Source organism: Nerophis ophidion, linkage group LG18 (assembly GCF_033978795.1).
Source record: "Nerophis ophidion isolate RoL-2023_Sa linkage group LG18, RoL_Noph_v1.0, whole genome shotgun sequence".
Classification (NCBI taxonomy): domain Eukaryota; kingdom Metazoa; phylum Chordata; class Actinopteri; order Syngnathiformes; family Syngnathidae; genus Nerophis; species Nerophis ophidion.
In genome coordinates this window covers 15424187-15447497 of record NC_084628.1, presented here as the reverse complement: position 1 = coordinate 15447497, position 23311 = coordinate 15424187, and the positions used below count along the sequence as shown (strand labels likewise).

General features: G+C 37.6%; 1 protein-coding gene across 11 annotated transcripts in view; it reads right to left on the bottom strand.

Moving 5' to 3' along the window:
• robo2 (roundabout, axon guidance receptor, homolog 2 (Drosophila)) overlaps nt 1-23311 on the bottom strand; it is a 1004723-nt gene that overhangs the window by 81288 nt on the left and 900124 nt on the right. For all 11 annotated transcript variants that reach the window (XM_061877321.1, XM_061877317.1, XM_061877314.1 and 8 more), the window contains 6 exons: nt 22283-22488; nt 19442-19523; nt 16793-16958; nt 13435-13601; nt 10026-10147; nt 3230-3461 (listed from right to left, as the gene is read on the bottom strand). In XM_061877321.1, the coding sequence (XP_061733305.1) occupies nt 3230-3461; nt 10026-10147; nt 13435-13601; nt 16793-16958; nt 19442-19523; nt 22283-22488 (975 nt within the window). The remainder of the gene's footprint in view (nt 1-3229; nt 3462-10025; nt 10148-13434; nt 13602-16792; nt 16959-19441; nt 19524-22282; nt 22489-23311) is intronic.

Genomic DNA, 23311 nt, shown 5'->3' with positions numbered 1-23311 from the left:
AATGCACCATGCGTGAAATAAATTGCATTTCTTACAAGTATTATCGCTAAAAGATGAGGCTAAACATGTTAGACACTGAATAAAAACAAGCAAAAGCAGACAAGAAGGCAAATTATTTGCTAAGATAGCTCAAAACAACACAGGAAACAAGTGCTTTGTAAACTTTAGGAAGTCTGGATGGAACCACGTTACAGTAGAAAAAGTACTATGGATTAATTAATGTTTATCTAGAGAGAAGATACAACAACAACTGAGCGTCTAAATGCCAGGTGTACAAGTAAGGAGAAGGCGGATCAATCCATGTATTGGTAGTGTCAATACTAATCAGTATATGATCGATACTAGAGTAATTAGATCAATATTTTTTTGTTTATTTTTGTTAATGTTTACAAACTCTGGGATTAAGTCCAGACACTTGACGAGGACTTTGGAGGTAAAACCAAGGACTTAAATGAGTAGGAAATAGTAGATTTTGCTTTTGTTTAGTTCCATCCATCCATTTCCTACCAATTGTCCACTATTGACTTTGCTTTGATCAAGCAATTATATGTAAGAAAAGAAAAGAGAACTAGTTTAAATATTGCGTTGCTATTATTATAAGGTCAAAAAACCCCTCAAAAGAACAAATCAAAATATTTACTGTTGATAAATATGATGGGCTTCGGACAATCTCACTTATGAATGATCCGTATCGGAATCTGCAGCATAAAACCCGGATCGGAAGACTCTATCAGCTATCATTTGCCAAGTTGAGCTATGTGGCAGTATTATTCTGCTCATTGAACAACGTTCTACCATGAAAAATTATTGAAAACATTGTGACAGTATTATTCTGCTCATTGCACAACGTTTTACCATGTACAACTAATTGGAAAAAATGTATCGAAATAAAATCAATTAATACATAGTGTAAATACTGTACATAAATAGTTTATTAAATAAATGCAATAATTGTTAGATACAATTTAACGAATATATCAATAAAAAAATATTAAATAAAACAATATAAATGTATAAACAAATATTAAAAAATATATAATTAATCAGTTTAATAATTTACTGGTGATTCTCTCCAATAAGTTTAGTCCACTCCTATCATGAGAGACTGTATTATGAAGAATACAATAATTGTTATCTAATCCCTATACATGACAGCATACATGCAGAAGCCTGCAACAAAAGCAAGAACTCATTGACGACTGACAGCACCGATGACTGACTCAGCTCACAAAGTAGCACAATGCAATTATGAGTTATTATAAGTGTGAGACAAGATCACAGCCCAAAAAAAACATGTTGGGAAATCCCCTGCCGTCAGAACATTATTATGACTCTCTAATGGAGACATGTGTGCCTTGATGCTTTTGGTGTATTTCTTAGTTCACAAGTTTTTTCAAGGGGGGTAAAACAACCATGTTCTGTAACATAAGGTAACAAATTAAGATAATAATTGCCTTTGCACTAACTTCCTTTTTTCCAACTTAAATCCCACTTATTGGAATTTGAATTAAACTGGAAAATTGAGTGCTTGACCTGCTGATGCTAAGAAGTCAACATTTAATTATTCAACTTTTTAAAGAAAAGTGCTGATATGTTAAAGGCCTACTGAAATTAGATTTTCTTATTTAAACGGGGATAGCAGGTCCATTCTATGTGTCATACTTTATCATTTCGCGATATTGCCATATTTTTGCTGAAAGGATTTAGTAGAGAACATTATTAGCTTTTGGTTGCTAATAAAAAAGCCTTGCCCTTACCGGAAGTAGCAGACGATGTGCGCGTAACGTCACAGGTTGTAGGGCTCTTCACATCCTCACATTGTTTATAATCATAGCCACCAGCAGCAAGAGCTATTCGGACCGAGAAAGCGATGATTTCCCCATTAATTTGAGCGAGGATGAAAGATTTGTGGATGAGGAAAGTTAGAGTGAAGCACTAAAAAAAAAAAAGGCGACGGCTCCAGGCGGCGGCAGTGGGAGCGTTTCAGACACATTTACTAGGATAATTCTGGAAAATCCCTTATCTCCTTATTGTGTTAATAGTGTTTTAGTGAGATTATAAAGTCATACCGGAAAGTCGGATGGCTGCGGAGAACGCCAGTGTCTCTGAGAGAAGCCGAGGAGCCAAGATCACAGCTGCCTTTTTGAGCTGCAGGAGGAGGTCCCATATTCCACTCAAGTCTCCGGTAAGAGCTGACTTAATATCACAATTTTCCCATCCAGAAACTTGCTGGTTGAAGTAGAGAAACATGTTTGCTTGACCGCTCTGTGTTAAAGCTTCACAACAAACAAAAAAACACCGGCTGTGTTTCGTTGCAAAAGATTCAGCAACACAGGTGTCCAAATTACTGTGTAATTATGCGATGAAAAGAGACGACTTTTAGTCGTAAGTGGTGCTGGGCTAATATGTCCGCGACAACCCGTAACGACACATTACACGCGTCATCATTCCGCGACGTTTTCAACAAGAAACTATGCGGTAAATTTAAAATTGTAATTTAGTAAACTAAACCGGCCATATTGGCATGTGTTGCAATGTTAAGATTTCATCATTGATATATAAACTATCAGACTGCGTGGGTTTCAGTAGGCCTTTAAATCCCACTTATTGGAATTTGAATAAACTGAAAAATTGAGTGCCTAACCTGCTGATGCTAAGAAGTCAACATTTAATAATTCAACTTTTTTAAAGAAAAGTGCTAATATATTAAAGCACTACAGTAGTTTTACACCCTTTATGAAAAGATCTATTGTACTCATCCTTTGATGTGTTAGTCCTGCCGTGAGATTTTGCTGTTTTATATCTACTTTATTCTATAGAGCAATTTCCAGCACAGGTCGAAAGAGCCAATTCTTCCGCGCATAGACTTGTTACTGTGTGTGCAGTATTGTGCCACGATGCTTCATGGCCTTGTCAAAGTATGTAGCAATCAAACGCAACAGTCATCTTCACATGACAGTGAGTGTGTGCGGGCTCCAATCACACCTCGGCCCCGCGGCTGCCGGTTGATGGATTAGGAGCCGGGATACACAAACAGCCCCTTCTTCGTACACAAGGATAAAAAAAAAAAAAAGCACATCCGGGAGGTCGGAGAGACGGGCGCAGACATGCTTTTTGTCTCCAAAGGATGTGTTCGCCAGTGATATGACAAACACAGCCCTCGGGGGTCATGAGTCAGCCGCCACCCTGCGAGATAGACAAAGTTTATCGCTTTTCTTCAGCGTCGTACCTTCCTCTGTGGTCCGCGCCGTCCTGGATTCGCTGTCCATGCCTTGGAACTCGTTGAAGTACGGCCGGGCTTTGATCTCGTACACGATGCCCTTCTTTAGCGGCGAGAGGACCACGCTACGCTCGGATGGGACCTTGATGTCCTGCGTCTGCCAGTGTCCCGGAGCGGGCAGTCCGGATGTCTGCCTGTACACAACTTTGTAACCCTGGATGAACTGGGATTGGCGGTCCACCTGTGGGATAGGAAGCCCACATGAGTACTAAAAACATCACTTAAATACTGTTTTAACTCAACAGTAGGAAGGGAATTCAAATGGCCCCATTTGTCATTTACCTGACACATAAAACGTGATGGATTGGAGGTAGCACAAGTTACTTTAGCCCCCAGATGTCAGTGGAGTATTGAATATTTGTGTTGTGGCAATTCTACCTTTGAGTACAGTCAGTGGCCATAAAAAATGGCAATTTTCATCATTTTCAGCAGACTGCATTGCAAAATAAGTAGGGTAACCCTCCTCTTCCTACCAGAAATGGGGCCCTATGAATCCTTCCCCTCCTACAGTATATGGAACATACACAAATGATTACAGGCAAATATGACAGAAGAATATGGTTGTGATTATATGAGTTAGGTTTTTTGTGTACCTGTAGTGAAGTAGGTATTAAAGTATAATAAGCATATTTTGCTTTTTAGTGATCTTTCCAACTTTTGATTTCCTTACAAAGACAATCTCACTAAGATTTTGTGGCTTGACTTTGAAGTCCAGTCCAGTATCAAAAGATGTCAAGTGAAGCAACATGATACATCCATCCAGCCTATCTCAGCTGCATTCGGGCGGAAGGCGGCGTACACCCTGGACAAGTCGCCTCTTATAGCAATATATTGAAAAACAAGAAATTTAGTTAAATTTTGTTAAAAAAAAAAAGGCTGGCTAGAAGGCAAAGCTAAATGCTCACAGAAAAACACGTGTTTAGATTCTTAAAGATGGGATGATTATATTAAGAACATATTGGGCTAAACCGCCATAAACTGAAAACTTGTATTTTTAAGTTGTTTTTTGTGCCAATAAATTAAATATAACATTTAAAAAGCCCTGAAAAAGATGGCGACTTGTCCAGAGTGTATGCCGTCTTCCGCCTGAATGAAACTGGGATAGGCTCCAGCACTCCTGCGACCCCGAGATGGATGGAATTATAAATCACATAACCTATCATTATTAACTTAAATATGATTATAAATCTGTCAAGTGTCCCTTTACTTCGAAGTGTAAGGTAGATATTGTTTCTAACTTTAATCGAGGGTCCTTGAACGCACCACCATTATGTGCCATAAGATGTACAAGTGAAACTTGCACACAACTTATCCTACGCTGCCACAGATAGATTTAGTGCATATTTACCATTCTTCTATCACCTCATTTTGTTCCGTTGCTGCTGCTCAGTGTCAATGTTTAAAGGAGAGTTTAGACAACGGGTAGGTAACCTATGGCTCTAGAGCCAGATGTGGCTATTTTGATGACTGCATCTGGCTCTCAGATAAATCTTAGCTGACATTGCTTAACACGATAAGTAATGAATAATTCCGCTGGTAATCACAATGTTAAAAATAACGTTCAAATATAAAACATTCTCATGCATTTTAATCCATCCATCCGTTTTTTTCTGTTCAAGAAAAAACAATGTTATTAAAAAGAATTAGAGACTTATAATACTATAAAAATGTTGGTTTTACTTAAAAAAAATGCACGCATTTAGTTGTATTCAGTGTTAAAAAATATGCTATGGCTCTCATGGAAATACATTTTAAAATGTTTGGCTTTCAAGGCTCTCTCAGCCAAATAGGTTCCCTACCCCTGGTTTAGACGATGTCACGGTCCGTGGTGAGTGTTCAAAGCTGGGTTTGCTGATGTCCAGGTGGAACAAACCATTTTGCACGTTTGAAAGAGGGGTTTAGGTAGTAGCCTTAGACATTCTTATTTTGTTTCAAGGAACCCTATTATTGAATTTTCACGACAATATTTGTTTTATCTTAAAGGGGAACAGAATTTTCTGAATTTTGCCTATCTTTCACAATCATTATGAAAGTCATGATGACGGATGCACATGGTTTGCAACTACCTCTTCTTCTTACTACTGTTGAACTTTGACCTAAATTGATTTTAGCCATTCACCATGTAAAACGAACCACCTATGTGTGACCAACTAGCTCAACCAAGTTTGGAGACAGTCTAGGGATTTATATTACATTTGTTGTGTCAGACATTTTTTGACTTACACTTTCAGTGTTTGGTGAAGGAGGGAAGGCATTCATTTTGCCCCATTTCTGGAAAGAGGGCTGGGATAATCATTTTGCAATGCAGGCTGCTGAAATTGATGGAAATCACCACCATCCATAGCAACTGACGCTGTGGTCAAAGTTGGAATTGCCACAAAACACAATTAAAGATATCCAACTCTTTACTGCCATCGGGTGGCCGAAGTGGATACTGCACTCCTCCAATTTGCCACGTTTTATGTGTCAGGTAAATATGAATCCCCTTCATACTGTACATCAAAATGGTGAATACTGAATGCTAAATGAAAGAAAATATCTTTAGTCATTTAAACAGGGGCGTACAACTGTAAGGATGTTTTTTTTTTTTTTAGCTCCCTCGGATTGCTTTCACGACACTTCAGAGCTCTTTACTAATTTAATAGGCCCTTTTATTACCGGCTATAACGTGCTTAGCTTAATGAACGCTCGGGCATTACCTTAAGAGTTTGCTCCTCTTATTAAAATCAAAATACATTCCATAGGAGCGCCCTTGACGCACACATATGGGTATAGTCTCAACTTACACCACGGAAAGATGGTGTTAGCCCCTTGAGAGAGGTCCTGTCTATGAGAATGTCACCGAGATGATAAGAGCAAATGTGTTCTCTGATAGCCCCCCTATCCAAAAGACCCCCCTCCCTCTTGATGCACAAGGGCAATGGTGGCATCCTTCATCGTAATGGCTTGTTAACAGTCCAAGCAAGCCGTGCCTTGGAATGACAAATTAAACAGATGCTTTTTTTCGCCGTGTAGCCCGAGTAAATCAGTAAAATGAGATTCCAAGCCAGGGCGTTTGACTTATTAATGGAATGATTTGGGAATATAAAAGCTCTCTGAGCGAGGTCTCCCTGTTTATGGAAGGCGCCCCTGATGGATGAGGCCAGTCATGTTTGGCGCTGATTGGACGTTGCTGTCGTAAAAAAAAGCACACGACGCCTTTAGTCTTAAATTAGCCAGCGAGTCCTGAGGTGAGACTTATTACGCGGGTAAATAAACATGTCAGCGGGAAAACTGCTAATGTGGTTCGTTTGGAAATGGAAACAAGCCCCCGCGTCAATATCAGATGCACGCAGGGCCTGAGTGATTTATACAAATAATAAAAAAATCACGGTAGCAAAGGCTGGAACTGCTTTGTAATTTGTCACAAAATGTGCTGATGCCAGGAAATGGAAGTGTTTGCACATACGGGGAACAAAGCAAGATAAATGCTTCAGAGCGTAGCAGGGAAAAAAATACTGTTTGCTTAACACTTTATTGCCACAAACATTTATTTCCATCAAAGTGTACCGGGTGATAAAAACAACTGTTGAGGTACCAGATGTTCGTTTTTTTAATATGTCTGTTTACTTTACAGGAAACAATCTATAATATGTTTAGGCACAACTGAAGCACAAAACATGGACAAAAATACTTTAAGTGGATATTTGTAACTTTTCTCAAAGTTACTTTTGTTAAACCAAAAAATACAACAGGAACGCTAAACTTATGTTATCATTAGTACTTTAACAGAACTCGCGGGTTGTCGCGGTACCAAAATGTATTTCGATACTTTTCAAGATAAAGGGGACCACAACCAAATGTCATTATTTGGCTTTATTTTAACAGGAAATCTGATGACACATTAAACAAATGTTGTTTATTGCAATCACATAAAAATGTTGTCGTAAAATAAGTTAGTGAACATACTACACCAGTGGTCCCCAACCACTGGGCCGCAGAATATTTTTGTATTAATTTTTTATTTTTTTTAATTACATTTTTTTATATTTTTTATTTATTTTAATTTCTTTTTTATTAAATCAGCATACAAAACACAAAATACACTTACAATTAGTGCACCAACCTAAAAAACCTCCCTTTTTCATGAAAAAAAAAAAAAAAAAAGAAACCCCCCCACCCCCGAAGGAAAAATTATCAAGCGTTGACCGGTCCGCAGCTACAAAAAGGTTGGGGACCACTGTACTAGACAACTTCTCTTTTAGTAGCAAGTGAGCAAACAAAGGCTCCAAATTTGGCTGCTGACATATGCAATAAAATATTGTGTCATTTCTCATTTTATCAAATTATGATGGATTATTAATCTACTTGTTCTTTCACTGTCTATATCTGCTCTTTCTGTTTAAATATGTTCTATCTACAGTTCTGTTAAAACAATCATTTATTCTTCTGTTTCATACTTCACATAAGTTTTGGGTGATACTACAAATGTTGCTATCAATCCAATACCAAGTATTTACAGGGTCATACATTGATCATATTTGAAGTTCTCATTTGTCCAGGGATGTATTTCAGGTGTTTATAAACAATAATAAAAACAAAAAAGACTTAGTGATAATAAAAAATATCGAGGTAATCAGGGTAGTATCGACTATGTACGGCTCTTGTATTTGGTATTGTTTCAGTTGATGTCTTTGTAGAGCCACCCATGGTGTTTGTTTATATTCATGAGTGCTAGCTTGCTGTTAGCAGTTAGCTATTGTATCCTCCTACGGTGTGTAGTGAGGCATGTTTAGCTCTTCCTCGTCCTGCAGGGATGATACTTGTGAAAAACTTACTTTATTTGTCGCCATGGAGACAAGGATTAGTGATTTAGAAGTAACTAAAACACTACCAACTGCGAATGTACGTTAGCCGGCTAACAAGAGCAAGAGCTAAGCACCTTTTACATATCAACGCTTCACTGTTCATAACTTCACCTTTATCTCTAGTTTTTAAGCCAAAACGCATCCATTCACCCTTTTCTATCTCAACACTGTTTCTTCATGTAAGTGCTCTGTGTGCTCGTTTTACCAGCAATGTCACAACTCGACGAGGGCGCGACGTCATGTACCAGTATTTTTCAGAAGCAGTATTGTACACATTTTTTTTCATTATTACCACGGTACTTTATTAGAACCGGTGTACGAAACAACCGTAAACAGAAAATTGTTTGTGTTTATATTTTTCACAATTACTAAATATATTAAAATATTATTAGGGCTGTCAAATGATCAATTGTTTGATTAATCATGATTCGTCACAGGTAATTACTCGCTTGCATAACTAAAATTTACTTAAGATAAGACCCAAATATTTGTAGCCCAGTGCAATTTTATTGTCAAAATATTATCATGGAACATCTTTAAACGTTTTATTTGAATGCATGTCATTTATTTGCACAAAACTTGGTAACATCCATCCATCCATCCATTTTTCTACTGCTTTTTCCCTTTTGGGGTGGCGGGGGGCGCTGGTGCCTCTCAGCTACAATCAGACAGTTTTATCTAAATTATTTCAGGATGTATTCATTTTTGTACTGATGTATGCATTGATCTGATCACTAATCGTATAGCGGTGAAGGTAAACAAGCTTGTACGGTCAAAATAAATTGCAAGATTAATCAAAGTGTGTTCATAATTAATGCAATATTTTTTTGTGATTAATGATGAGATAACACGATAACTTAGACAGCCCTAATTATTTTTATTGTTATATTAGAATCAGAATCAGCGCTATTGGCCAAGTATGTTCAACACACACGGAATTTGACTTGGTAGACTTTTGTTGCTCTCTTGTTTCATTGTAAAAAAAAACAACGAAAAACGCAACAGCACAATATGTTACTTAAAACATTGCATGTACAGGTAATACAAATTTTATAATGGCAGCAGTTTCAATGTTCATTGTTCCTTCTTGGAAAACGGGTTTCAGAGTCTAAATCAGGGGTAGGGAACCTGTGGCTCTTTTGATGACTGCATCTGGCTCTCAGATACATCTGAGCTGACATTGCTTAACACAATAAGTAATGAATAATTCCACTTGTAATCACAGAGTTAAAAATAACGTTCAATATATAAAACATTCTCATGCTTTTTTATGTTTAAGAAGTTGCGTTAATGGTTAGAAGTTGTTTACTTATTATTGGTTAGTGTGGGGCTTGCCCTCCTGGGGGTTCTTCAGACCACCAAGCACTGACATGAGAGCCTGTTTCAGGGTTACGATATTGTTTTATTTTTCAATAAGTCTCTCAGTTGCTTTCCAGCAATTGTATTTTTCTCTTTCGTTCTCACTCGCGCTCTAGCTCCAGCTCCAACCCTGTCTCTCCTCCTGGCTGATGCTTACAGTATAACAGAGCGACATGTGATTAGATAACAAGGCCCAGGTGGGCCATCTACACACCTGTGGCTGATTTCGAAGGCCAGTCCTGGCAACACCCCGCTTCGGTGCAGGCCACGACCCCTCCACAGTTAGCTTCATAATAACAATGTTAATACAAAGAATAAGAGACCTATTATACTCTAGAAATGTTGGTCTTACGTAAAAATGCACGCGTTTAGTTGTGTTCAGTGTTAAAAAAAATTTTATATGGCTCTTACAGAAATACATTTTAAAATATTTGGCTTCTTGGCTCTCTCAGCCAAAAAGGTTCCCGTCCCCTGGTCTAAATACTTATGTAATAGGTCTCATTCTGTTTGAAAAGTTCCCCGGGAAGAAGTGGCCTTACCGTCCACGTGACTTGGATGGCGGTGGGACTCAAGACAACAGGGTTGTGCAGGCGAACTATGACCTCGCCGAGTTCTTTCTGCACGTGTCTGTGGTCAACGCCCTGAGCTGGAGGACTAATGTCTGAGGGGGACGAGACAATACATCAGTACATACTGTGTGGAAGTAACAATAACTGCACTGGCACAAGCAAAAATGAGTTGTATCAAGAGTGAACTTGAGGTGGAAATGTGCGCTGCCTCACGTAAGCACATTTCTACAGGCTGTGGATACTTTGGCAACACAGAGAGGTGATAGTTCGAGCTTTGCCAACCTTTGATTTCAACATTGTAAAAACGATGGAGGTGACGGCACAAAATTAACTTTTTCAACAATGCATATAATGCTTCATATTCATATGTGTTAGGAAGTAGATTAATTTATGTAGGCGATCATTTTGCCACCTATTGCTGTCACAACATGGCTCTCTCAGCCAAAAAGGTTCCACAGCCAGTCGGTAAGACAGCAGCATTTGGAGGTGGCGGCACACTAATGGTACTGGAGGAATGACCCGGCCTTGGTGTCACATGCAGCTGCTACTGTAAAGGAGCTCTCCTGTGTTAAATAAATTGAGTAATTGAGCAAGAGTCACAGTCTTTTGTATCCTTTGTGATATACTGCCAAGTTTAACTTAAACCAAATGTTACATAATTTTCACATCAAACTGTAATCTGGCTGTGAGCAGGCTACTGCATGAACATATTTTGTTTTATATCTATAGAGGCTAATCAGAGTCACCCGCTTCTTTTCGAGTTTTACGTATCATTGCAGCGACTATCTCTTCAAACGGGGTGCAGCACAAAATTGATATCCCGTCCTCCAGTATTGGTCATGCACATCCATCATCTTCTCCACCTTCTACCTGACCTGAGCATTTATTTTTTTATTTCAACCAGTGTTCAGTTACAGGAGACCACACAGCAACGAGATTTCGCTTGAATCACGAGAAAGAAGCACCTCTTACGGAATTGCAATTGGGCAGAACGTGCAGCCCTGATATGATTTGCGTAATTATAAGGTAGCGTGGCCTGGCTGGGTCTGGGCAAACTCCTACGATCAATTTTAAATTGATTGCAAAGTAAAAAAGAAATATACACTTTAATGCATCAGATTTTTTTCTTGCGTATTGTTCGTTGTTTTTTGGATTTGAACGTAAGTCTCTTTTTAGTCTGATATCCACACTGTAAAAAAAAATCCTATTTTTATGGTTTATTTACTCTAAATTTATACTGTAATTTTTTTTTTTTTAAATAGGTTATAAAACTGTAGAATTGAAGACATTATCTGTAAATAAAGAAACTGCCCGTTATATTAAGTAATATGCCAGTAATGACAAACTATGTATATTTCTATTTTTTTTACAGAAAAATACCAACATAATTATACATATTTTCTGTTTTCTCAAATTACTTTCAAATTCATGTAAAATTACAGTAATTAACTTTCATTTAATATGTAACTTGTTATATAAAAGTCTATGTCCATACTAGCAATCTAACAGTTTTATATGTAATTTTAAGGTAAATCTTATTTTTTAAATATCTATGTGTATTTTTACATTGGGTGGTAGCGGGGTGTAGCCCGGAAGAGTCTGCATGGGATTCTAAGTATTTGTTATGTTGTGTTACAGTGAGGATGTTCTCCTGAAATGTGTTTATCATTCTTGTTTGATGTGGGTTCACAGTGTGGCGCATATTTGTAACAGTATTAACCTTTATGTACAGCCACCGTTAGTGTGACCTGTATGGTTGTTGATCAAGTGTGTCTTGCAGTCTCTATTATATGTCTTTTAGAGCCATACACATCACGCGTTTAAATCGGCACACTGTTGGTTCGGTGAATGAGCGTATGCAGAGGGTGATAAAGCGCTGTCACTGTACGCCCATTTGTCCGGGCAAACATCGGGTCAATCCTGCGAGAGGGTCACCGAAAGTCTCGCGGTAAAATCGGTAGGATCGGTAAGTATGTTGTTAGAGCGGGATAGCCATTCATAGAAGGTGAACATACTTTGCACCAAGTTCCTGCATCCAGTGGCCCCCCGGTAAAGTGAATGTGAGACCCCTGATCCTATCAATTCAGAAAAAATCTGTAAAATAATGGGATTTTTCTGTGGAACTGCCAGCATTGTCACTTCATTAAAGGTGGTTGATCGTAATAATTTGGAAAAACTCTGTAGAAAAAAGGTATTTTTCTGCAGAACTGTTTGCATCGTCACTTTATTAAAGGTGGTTAATCTTAATCATTTAGTAAAAATCTGTAAAATTACGATATTTCTCCGCAAAACGTTTCATGAAAATTTCTGAAAATATAATGTTTTTGATCATTATTTGGTTTAAAAGATTTTACTTTAATTTTATGGTTTTCATTTTACAGCCGTAGCTGCCAGTAGATTACAGTTTGTTTTTTTTTACTTATTTTTTTTTTTACAGTGCATGCAACTATTAATACATGAGGCCCCTGGAGAGATGCTCAAAAAAGAAGGAAGTAGGATATGCTGTAGTTTCGATTGCGATCTATTAGATCATCTTGGAAAAAAAGGGGTCGTCTTACATTCAGGTTGTAGGTGACAAGGCAGGGTGCCAGAATAATTGCACCACTTCTGGCACTCAAATATACATGAACATTACCTCATTCCATTTTTGTATCCATTTTGTGCCGCTTGTCAGCAACTACTACTTAACAAAATCACTGCAGCACTAAGACGGATGGACGCTACGACACCATTTCCCTCTTTTTTGCCCCTATTGTTGGTTGTTTTAAGTTGCAGGCCACACCAAAAAACTTCTGAGACTTAGAAAGGGCACAAATCATATAGTCATAGTAATCAGGCAAGAATTTATGGCCTGTGTCAATAAACACATCCATAGATCACCTGCATGAGGAATAAGACAAGTAAATGGACTCTACTTTTATGAAGAGTACACTCTTGCCTTGACAGTATTTAGCCTGAGGCTGATTATCATATCAATGTAATCAGGAGACTGTGCCCCACTCGCTACTATAATAAAATCTGCTACGAGCTGGAAGGCAGTCATTTTTTCCCGTTATATTCATTAACATAGCAGGGACAGCGGTAACTCACTTAGGCCATCCAAAAGTAGACATGCGTATTTTACATAATTGCTTAAGTGGACGCCGTAATGAGCTGGACTGAGATGGAGAGTTTGACCTCCACAAAGTTCTGCAGTATTTCACTGCGAGAGAAGGATGATACGTATCGCACTTCGATGGAGGGCGGGATGGATGGGGCGCGGTTACATTGACCTTCCCCTATCAGTGGGAGCAGAATGAAGACTCAGCGAAAACGAGGGATGCCATCAGTGGATTAGACATAGAAATGGTTACTCAGTGTGTGTGTGCGTGTGTGTTACCTTGTGTTCTAACAGGATCCGACATGGGGCTCGGGTCGCTCACACCCTGGTTGTTGACTGCTCGGACCATGAACAAGTAGATGGTATTAGGGCGCAGGCCTTTGACGGTGTACTGGGTGGTTTTCACGTGATCCGCCACGGTTTGCCAACTGTTGCTCACTGATTGGCTGCAATTAGGGGAAACATTGTTCAAGAGAAAAACGCTTACTAAGGGTTTCTAGTAGAGTGAAAAAAAGAGGTGAGTTTATATGCTTATTTATGTTTCATTGTATTCCTTAAACCAGTGGTCCCCAACCTTTTTGTATCCGCGGACCAGTCAACGCTTAATAATTTGTCCCGCGGCCCGGGGAGGGAATCCTTTTTTAAAATTGTTTTTATTATTATTTTTTTTATATATATATATATACATTTTTTTTTTTTCTTTATCATGAAAAAGGGACATTTTTGTCATGAAAAAGCGAGGTTTTTGTGGTTGGTGCACTAGTTGTAAGTGTATATTGTGTTTTTTATGTTGATTTAATAAGATTAAAAAAAATTTTTAAAGTTTTTTTTTTTTTTTTTTTAATAAAAAATTCTTCTGCGGCCCGGTACCGATCGGCCCGGTGGTTGGGGACCACTGCCTTAAACCACATCCATTTCTATTTACTATCCGCAAAGTATGTGAAAACACCGTTTAAACATCACAAAATGCCACAAATTCAGTCAGCCATTTTGAATATTGTGCGAGAAAACCTTCGGCTAGTTTCAAAGATTGACATCACAGTAGTAATGTTTCTGCACTCTGATAATGTTATCAGATCAGTCATACTGGAAATATGCAAACATTGGAAAGAGATGTGCTGTTTATCATTTACAATCCTTATGTAAGACAAGAACACATCTGCATGAATTTTTTTATGCATTTGAATTCATAAATAAATAGCCAACAATTGTTTCAATAGATCGAGGGTCCTCTGTTAAGCTCATTATACTCTCTCTAAACACATCCAGAAACTGCAAACAATATTTCACTTGGTGACCTGAAAATTAACCAAATATGAGTGAGAGACTATTTTAGTTGCGCATTGATGGTAGTGAGTTAAGGCTATATTACGCTGCTATTGTTGACACACTGAACAGACGTCCGCTTTTGCGTCATCTCAAACTTGCTAAAAGAAAATTCTAGATTATATATGTTGTATCCCTCACCTGCTCGAAATAGACCCCACAAGAAACTTCCTGCAGGAACTTTTTTTTAACTCTTTGTGAGGATTGCGATTGAATCATCTGAAAGGAATTTTGTGAGCGTCCCGTCGGTCGACATCTCAGCGAGAATGGAAATATTACAGTTAGTGTTTGTTTTATTCTGGTTTGCTATAGTTAGTTTATATGTTTAGCCTCTAGCAATGCTGCGGATGCTCGTGTCACAATGAAACTGCATCCATCACTTGGCTTCTCAAACTTATTGCTCACCTTCTGTGTGTTCGGCCTCAAAAATATAAGGTCCTGGATCATAATTTCTCCAAAAGTAGTCGTTGTCGGCTCTCACAGTCTGTTTGATAAGCATTGTTGTTGATAAGGAAGGGATCTTTGGTTCCTGGCGCGACATCACACGAATACATGACTGGCTTCGTCAAGATGATGGCATTTTGTTTCAGAATTGTTGAGTTGTGCCCATTTAAGTCCTTACATTACGCATACAGCATAAGGTTTCCGCAAAATTCGGAATTTCAATTGAATTTGAGAAATTTTATTTTTTAAATTGATTGGTATCAACCCCCACAAGATGTTGAATTGGAATTACAGGAAGTGGAATCAAATTCATTGCAATTCAGAGAAATTAGCCAAGTAACAGGAAGAATTTGTCACAACAAAGCAAAACCTTTGTAGATTAAATACTAAAAAGAAAAAAAATACTTTATTAAGACGAAAATCGAACACTTTTTTTTTAAAACCCTTTTATTATTTTAAATCTTTTAAACTTTGCCACCATTTTCTATCATTTGTGAAGTATAATGCAATAGTTTGAAATAACTTATCTGCTTTAGTCTGTAATTGTCAATGAATATTAACGTCTGTAATTAAATGTGTACGTGTGGCTATTAGTAATATTTTTTCTGTGAAATACACTATGTATAGAATAAACGGAAGCATAATTCTGACAAACACTAAATTAGTCTATTCCATCCATCCATTTTTTACTGCTTGTCCCTTTCGAGGTGGCGGGGGGTGCTGGAGCCTATTTCAACTGCATTCGGACGCAAGGGTTACACCCTGGACAAGTTGCCACCTCATCACAGGGCCAACACAATATTACAAATTTAAATTGTAGTCTCTTCAAGGGGTGTCTGGATGTTTTCGCTTCCGATACGATAATGATATTGAAACCTTGGGTAATGGCCGATAACGATATTGAACTGATAGGATATCTGCATGAATCATACCCCATACATTTATCATTTTTTAGTGTGGAATGTTAGAAAAGGTTTGATCAAGCGAAATTAGTCAAACAGAAAAAAATGATAGGTATTAAAAACACTAATATATTTATTGTTAACTGCTATTAAGGATCTGTGCTGTCTTTAATTAAAATGATGTGGACATTTAGTTTCAGGCAACACCGAGTCATCAGATTAATCAATTAACAATTCTTAAATTCATTAAAAAATTACAGAATAAGTCAATTTAATAATGCAAACACTGATACGCTTCTGCTTTGACAACTTTTTATTTGTAAGTAATATGCAACTATAATTATTTGATATTTGTTTATATTGACAAATATGCTGTTTTATACAGCAATATTGTTCAATTAAGAACACTTCTATTAGTCTAGCTTGTGTGCTATTGTGTGCTAATCTTTTGTGTAGCTGCTTGCACCTAGTGGCCATGTTTTCTTTTGTAAATGACTTAACTAAAACACAAGAAAAAAACAATCTTGTGTGCTTATTGGAGGAAATTCAGATGATAACTATCTGTCCAGCTTTGCCTAAGTAAACGCAGAAGAGGACTGATTCTCAGAGCTTATATCGGCGATTTTAGATTCATGCCAATAGCGTCCAATACTTTTTTTTGCTGAAATTGGACTAAAGTTTGATATCAATATTGGATCAGACTGATTTATTTAATTAAACTTTGAATTAAAATTATATGTCCTGTTTGAAACCTCAATTCAAGTTGATATAATTGAATTGCTTCATGCAAATGTACTTTCCTGCACAGCCTTTGCATCCATGACAAAATCACCTAAGTCTACAGGAAGCACACTGCACCAAAATGTGCACCAAGTATCTTTTTTAAAATTATTGGTCTGGACCAAAACCACAAGTGTGAATGCAGCAGCCTTTTACTCATGATGCAATTACTCTGTGACACAAACCTGAACGCTTCGATGACAAACGAGCTGACGGGTGACGCTCCCACCAGCCCTGCCTGCCAGGATAACGACACGCTGCTCTTAGTGACGTCGGTGACCTGAGGATTGGAGGGTGGGCCTGGCAGCTCATTGTCATCGTGTGTCTTTGTGAGCGTGTTACCGCCAGCTTCTGTAATACAACAATACAAAATGATTTCTATAATTTGTGATATCTTCCATCTTTATACCTGAACATACAGTATGAAAGCATATTAAAGACAGGAAGTGAGTGCTGAGACATGGAGAAGGTTTAGGGTTAAAAAATAAGCTTTGCTTCTTCCTCCTCCAAGTGTGAACATGTGACACACGCCAATGTAACTTTGTTCAGCATGTTCAAAATAAACCAGTTTTGTAATTTAAAAAAAAATACAATAAAATGAAATATATATATATGTGTGTATATATATATGCATATTTATACATATATACATATATATATATATATATATATATATATATATATATATACATATATATATATATATATATATATATAAATACTAGGGGTGGGCAAATTAATGCGTTAATTACGAGTTAACACATCAATCTATTAACGCCGACAATTATTTTATCGCACATTTGCGTATGTTGTTTACATGCTTTTATTTTGTTAACGCCTTTTCTTAACAAGATGGCGTCGCCCGGATGGGCTTCGGTGTCGAGGGGCTCTTGGTAAAGATGGAACATTTGGCAAAAATACCGGACGATTCTGCAAATTTCATGGCTGGCTTACAGCGTGGTCACTCCGGGATCACTTACGACCGCCAGACAATTCTGAATGTGGATAGATCGGGCCGTTTTGGACTGAATGACGCGTGCTTGGTAGACCGGTTAGCTAGCATGGGAATACTTTGCCGGCTACAACCAGCGGCCTGTGAGGCAGCGGAGTATATGTGTTGTCAGTCTATTTATCAATAATGCAGACGAGGCGTGTTGACTGAGTTCTTAACGTTTGCTTTTAGAGCGTGCATATCACAACATACAAGATGCCGTCATGGCGACACATCCTATACCGGACTACCACGCATGCTCGTCACTCCTGTTGCATGCTGGGTAGGGTAGTTCTTTTTTTCCCTGGCTCATAACATCACAATATAGTACCATGTATATGCGTTCAGTTTATCAAAGCACCAAGCAAACAATCGGAAAATTCCCATCATATCAATTTCTAGATATGGTCATAATTATTTTAAGTGCACTACGCAGAATAAACACAACATTATTAATATTGCTACTACGGATAATTTGATCAAAAATTCCCTAAAACCGCCTACTACCTATAATATAGGTTTTTTAAACATAAGATCCCTGATAGAAGAAATGTTTCTGCTGTTACCTCAGAAATTGCCTGTTCAGATGTTATGATTGTGGCTCAGAGATTTGTATGTAGATTATATTCATTTTCCATAACAAACAGGATATCTTAAATACCCTGGCAGTGGCAATAAGCTTAAATGTTTGTATTTACATTTTTTGAGTTGATTTTCATAAAATATGCTATTTAACTGCTACTGTTTAACAAGGACTGATTTAAATTGTGTTTGCACAACATGTTTTTTGGCGCTTTTGTTCATGTGGGAGAATATTCCAATAAAGGTGCACTACACACTACTTTTGAATTCATTATTGGGCTTTGCGTATACGATGCAGTTAATCGTGATTAATCGGAGAAACAGTGCGATTAACTTCGATTACAATTTTTAAACGTTGCCCAGCCCTAATAAATACATACACATACACACACACACACATATATACGTATATACTGTATAAGTATGTATATATTTATGTATATATGTGTATATATATATATGTGTGTATGTATATGCGTATATACATATATTTGTGTATATAAGACTAACAGGTCTTTGAGGGTCAGACTTCTAGCTGATAGACAGGTGTTCAAATACTTATTTTCATCTGTATCACACGAATAAATTGTTAAAAAATCATTGATTGTTATTTCTGGATTTTTCTTTTTAGGTTATCTCTCATACAGTGGACATGCACCTACTGTGAACATTTCAGACCCCTCCATGATGTTATATATATATATATATATATATATATATATATATATATATATATATATATATATATATATATATATATATATATATATACACACACACACACACACAAACACTACAGTGAAAAACAGATTTTTAGAAAATGCAAATATCCACTTATGGACTGCAGTATTGATCATATACTGATATTGATATCGACACCAAACATTTGTAGATCAATCAACCCTCCTCTTTTATTCCAATTTTTAAATATTTGTTTGTAAAACTACTTTTTAAATGGGCCATGGGGCGTTAAAACATAGCTGTGGGCTGCAAATGGCCAAGGGGGCCGCACTTTGGGCACCACTGGTGTATGGCAACATTGCTACCAGCCGCTTGCCATACAGGGGATGAAAGATAGAGTCCGCCAGACACTGAAAATTGGCAAATTTTAATAGGTGTTCAATCGATCAGCACATCCCCAGTATTGAGTAACTCCTACCACTAAATTGCAGCAACAACACAAGTTAACGCACATGATCATTTAATTGTGAAACTAGTAGTATAGCCGTAGCCGAGCGTGAACATCGTAAGTCCGCCATACCTTTGACCTCGAGGAAGGCGCTCCATGACGTCTCTCCGCTAGAGCTGGTAGCCACGCAGGTGTAGATCCCGGAGTCTGAGAGCTGTAAGCACAACGATGAAGAGTTTCGTATCATCAACACAAACGCTACTGTACATCACGGCGTTATAGTCGGAAACATGCCAACTCCCTTCTTCAGCTAAGTCTTGTCCGTCTCCGAGTGCTGACGCTTATTTCCTAATGAATTTAATTTCCTTCTCACCACTCCTCCATCACTACTGCTAGTCATCATCATTTCACCGCCGGCCCGCCGTACACAACAAAGCCCGGCTAATTAATTTAGGGCGGCCCACGCGAACCCCCTGGACCGATGACAGCTGGCTCGTTCCTGCGTTTCTTCTTCGAGCCTTTTGTTTTGCTCGTGTTTTCATCCCATCCATTTATTAAATAACATGTCAGTGGTCTTCAGCTTTGTCAAGCGTAATGGATATTCCACCGAGACCTTAGAGCGGGGAAAGGAAGACGCGAGCGCTTTAGATTTAATCTACTCTAAATTTGTGTGTGTGCACATGTAAGTGCATGCATGTGTTGTGTACCCCCCTGCTGGCGCTCATCCAACTTTCTGCTGTCCTTTGGAGCGGTCGGTCCACTAAGTAATACTATCAAACTATTAGGACTAAAATCAATGCTGGCTATTCATCTCTTTAGGGCTCTATGTCGATCAACCTGATGCTCCTTATGGGTGTCCTGCTGTGCAAAAGTAAAAGCTTGCCCTTAAATCATATTACTCTTACACACCAGCCTCAGCAGAACAGAAAGTAAGGCCGTTTTAGTCGTTTCAAATCATGCAACACATTCAAACTGAGACAACCACAACATTAGCTGCTGCTGCTGTGTTGTGCAATATTAATAAATGACCATGTGGTCAAGGAGAGCTATTTTATACATTGATTGAGCTTAAAATCATGGATTACCATTGCCTCTGCAGTTATTGCGTACTTCCAATTCAATAAATGCCCAGTTACAAGTGGAGCATTTTAACATAACACAAATATGAAATATCAAATGTATTTTAAAAAAACTAACTCAATAAAAGTGTATATATACTGTACATACACATACACATATACACACACACATACATATATATACATATACATATATATATATATATATATATATATATATATATATATATATATATATATATATATATATATATATATATATAGTGGGGCAAAAAAGTATTTAGTCAGCCACCGATTGTGCAAGTTCTCCCACTTAAAATGATGACAGGGGCTGTAATTTTCATCATAGGTACACTTCAACTGTGAGAGACAGAATGTATACATGTATATTTGTCAAACAAACATTAAAACCAGCCTTCAAAAAAAGACCATTATTGAGGAAATAACCTTAAAGATATATAGTTTGTGTATTTTGTACCTGTGTTGATTTGTCATTTTGAATGATGCAATACTTTTCTTTTTTTTTTACAATTTTTATAATACAGTGGGAATGGAAAGTGTTCAGATCCCTTTAAATGTTTCACTCTGTTTGCAGCAATATACAGAGACATGTTAAATAAAAACCAACGCTTCCCATCTAACCTGATGTAGCTTGAGAGGTGCTGCAAAGAGGTATGAGCTAAACTGCCCAAAGATATGTTTGCCAAGTTTGTGGCATGATATTCAAAAAGACTTGAGGCTGTATTTGCTGCCAAAAGTTCATCAACAAAATATTTAGAAAAGGGTTTGAATACTTATGTTTTACATTTTTAATAAACTTGCATTTTTTTCTGTCAAGATGGAGTGATGAGCGTACATTAATGAGAAGTTAAATAAACTTTTTCGATTATATCAAATGGCTGCAATAAAACAGAGTGAACAATGTAAAGGCGTCGTAATAGTTTAGGCATGAAATGTATATTGATAGTGATGAAGTATAATGTGAACTCTTGTACAATCTTGTAATTTCATTTATTTATTTTTTAATGTGTTTTGCAGTGTTTTTAAACTGTTTTGTAATATGTATATCAGTTAGACTTGCTGATTGCCATGGGATCAGCTAATTGGAACCTTTTTCAAACAAACAATCCCAAATAGTGTCCGATAGTGATGGGCGGTGAGAGTGTGGCACACTCACTAGCTGTAACGACACTGCACTGATACTGTGATTCATAATGGTAATTTTCTGCCTACATTTGACTTGCAAATAACATTAATGTTTCGCAAATAAAATTGTTTCATTTTTTCCCCAAAAAGGAATACTAAAAGTGTTTAATGAGCCAAATAGTAAAACATAAGAGTTACCTTATTTGGCACTATAAAATCGTAATGGTCCCAGACTTCAAATTGTTTCTTTTTTCTTAGTTTCACTAAAATGATGGTGATGAAAACCGATGTCAAATGCTAGGGATGTGGATGTTAGAACAAAGTGCAATTCAATTAGAGTCCGATTCTTGGGGTGATGATTCGATTCAGAATCAATTCTCGAAGTATATTGTTTGGTACATACAGTAAAATATAGTAAAACCTTGTCTTACTAGGTCCTCTTGGCTGCTAACATATATTCATACATGCAGCAAGTAAGCCAGAAATGTTTTTCTAAAAACTTGATTCTAAACATTTTCTAACTGATTTAGAAAAATCGTGGTTCGGATAGCAACACTCTTTGTCCGGCACCCTAATAAGATGTGGCATGCTACTCTTACTGTATCACTTCCGGAAAAATATAGTTTGGCGATTCACAGTCAAACGACATAGCAGCTGCACTGGTCACATGTTTTTTTGTGAAAGTGACACACAGAGGTATGGAGGGAAACAGTATCACTTGACCCATCCACCCAGTCTCCAACATTACCTTTAAGTTCTTGATCTGTAGGCTGCCCAGCTCTTGCAGGGACATGCGGGGGTCCTTCCCTAGCAGACTGACACCATCTTTGAGCCAGCTGACAGAAGGGATGGGGTCACCTGACGCTTGGCACTTGAGCAACGCCATGCTGTCCACCCCTAACGTCTGATTGGACGGGCCTTGGCGGATGATGGGCGGCGGTCTGTCGGAGAGAACTGCAACACAGCAAAAAAAGACCACATGATGCATCAATGCCATTGATTGTAAATCAAGCTCACTGTGGGATTTTTGCCCCCTCTCCATACAATAACAAGATCCCATATTTCCAGGAACAGGAAGAACAGCTGGGCAATTTCTACTTACTGCATTGTTTTTTTAGACACAGCTGCAAAACAATGTTTGGCTGGAGGTTGCTGCCAAGTGACTTTATTGGAAAAATGCCTCTATGTGCTCTTTGTAGTGGAATACAATCAATTCAACACAGAAGCAAACTCATGGACACCAAATTGTCAAAGTTTCTCATGTAGTCCAAAAATAGTCAATTGTTGTATTTGTACAATATTCAAAACCAGTAAAGTTGGCCCGTCGTGTAATTTGTAAATAAAGACATAATACAATGATTTGCAAATCCTTTTCAACTTATCATGAATTGAATATACCGCAAAGACAAGATATTTAATGTTTTAACTGAGACACCTATTTTTTTGCAAATAATCATTCAATGGCTTTTGCATTGCGTAGTATTTTAACTTGCACTTACCGATGTGGTTTTCTGAAGTGTTCCTGAGCCCATCGGGTTATATCCTTTACACACTGATGTCGGTTTTTGATGGTGTACCGCCTGAGGGATCGAAGGTCACGGGCATTCATTGTTGGTTTTCAGCCTTGCTGCTTATATGAAATGATTTCTCCAGATTTTCTGAAAATTTTGATGATATTACGGACTATAGATGTTGAAATCCCTAAACTTCTTGCAAGAGCTCGTTGAGAAATGTTGTTCTTAAACTGTTCGACTATTTCTTCACGCATTTGTTCACA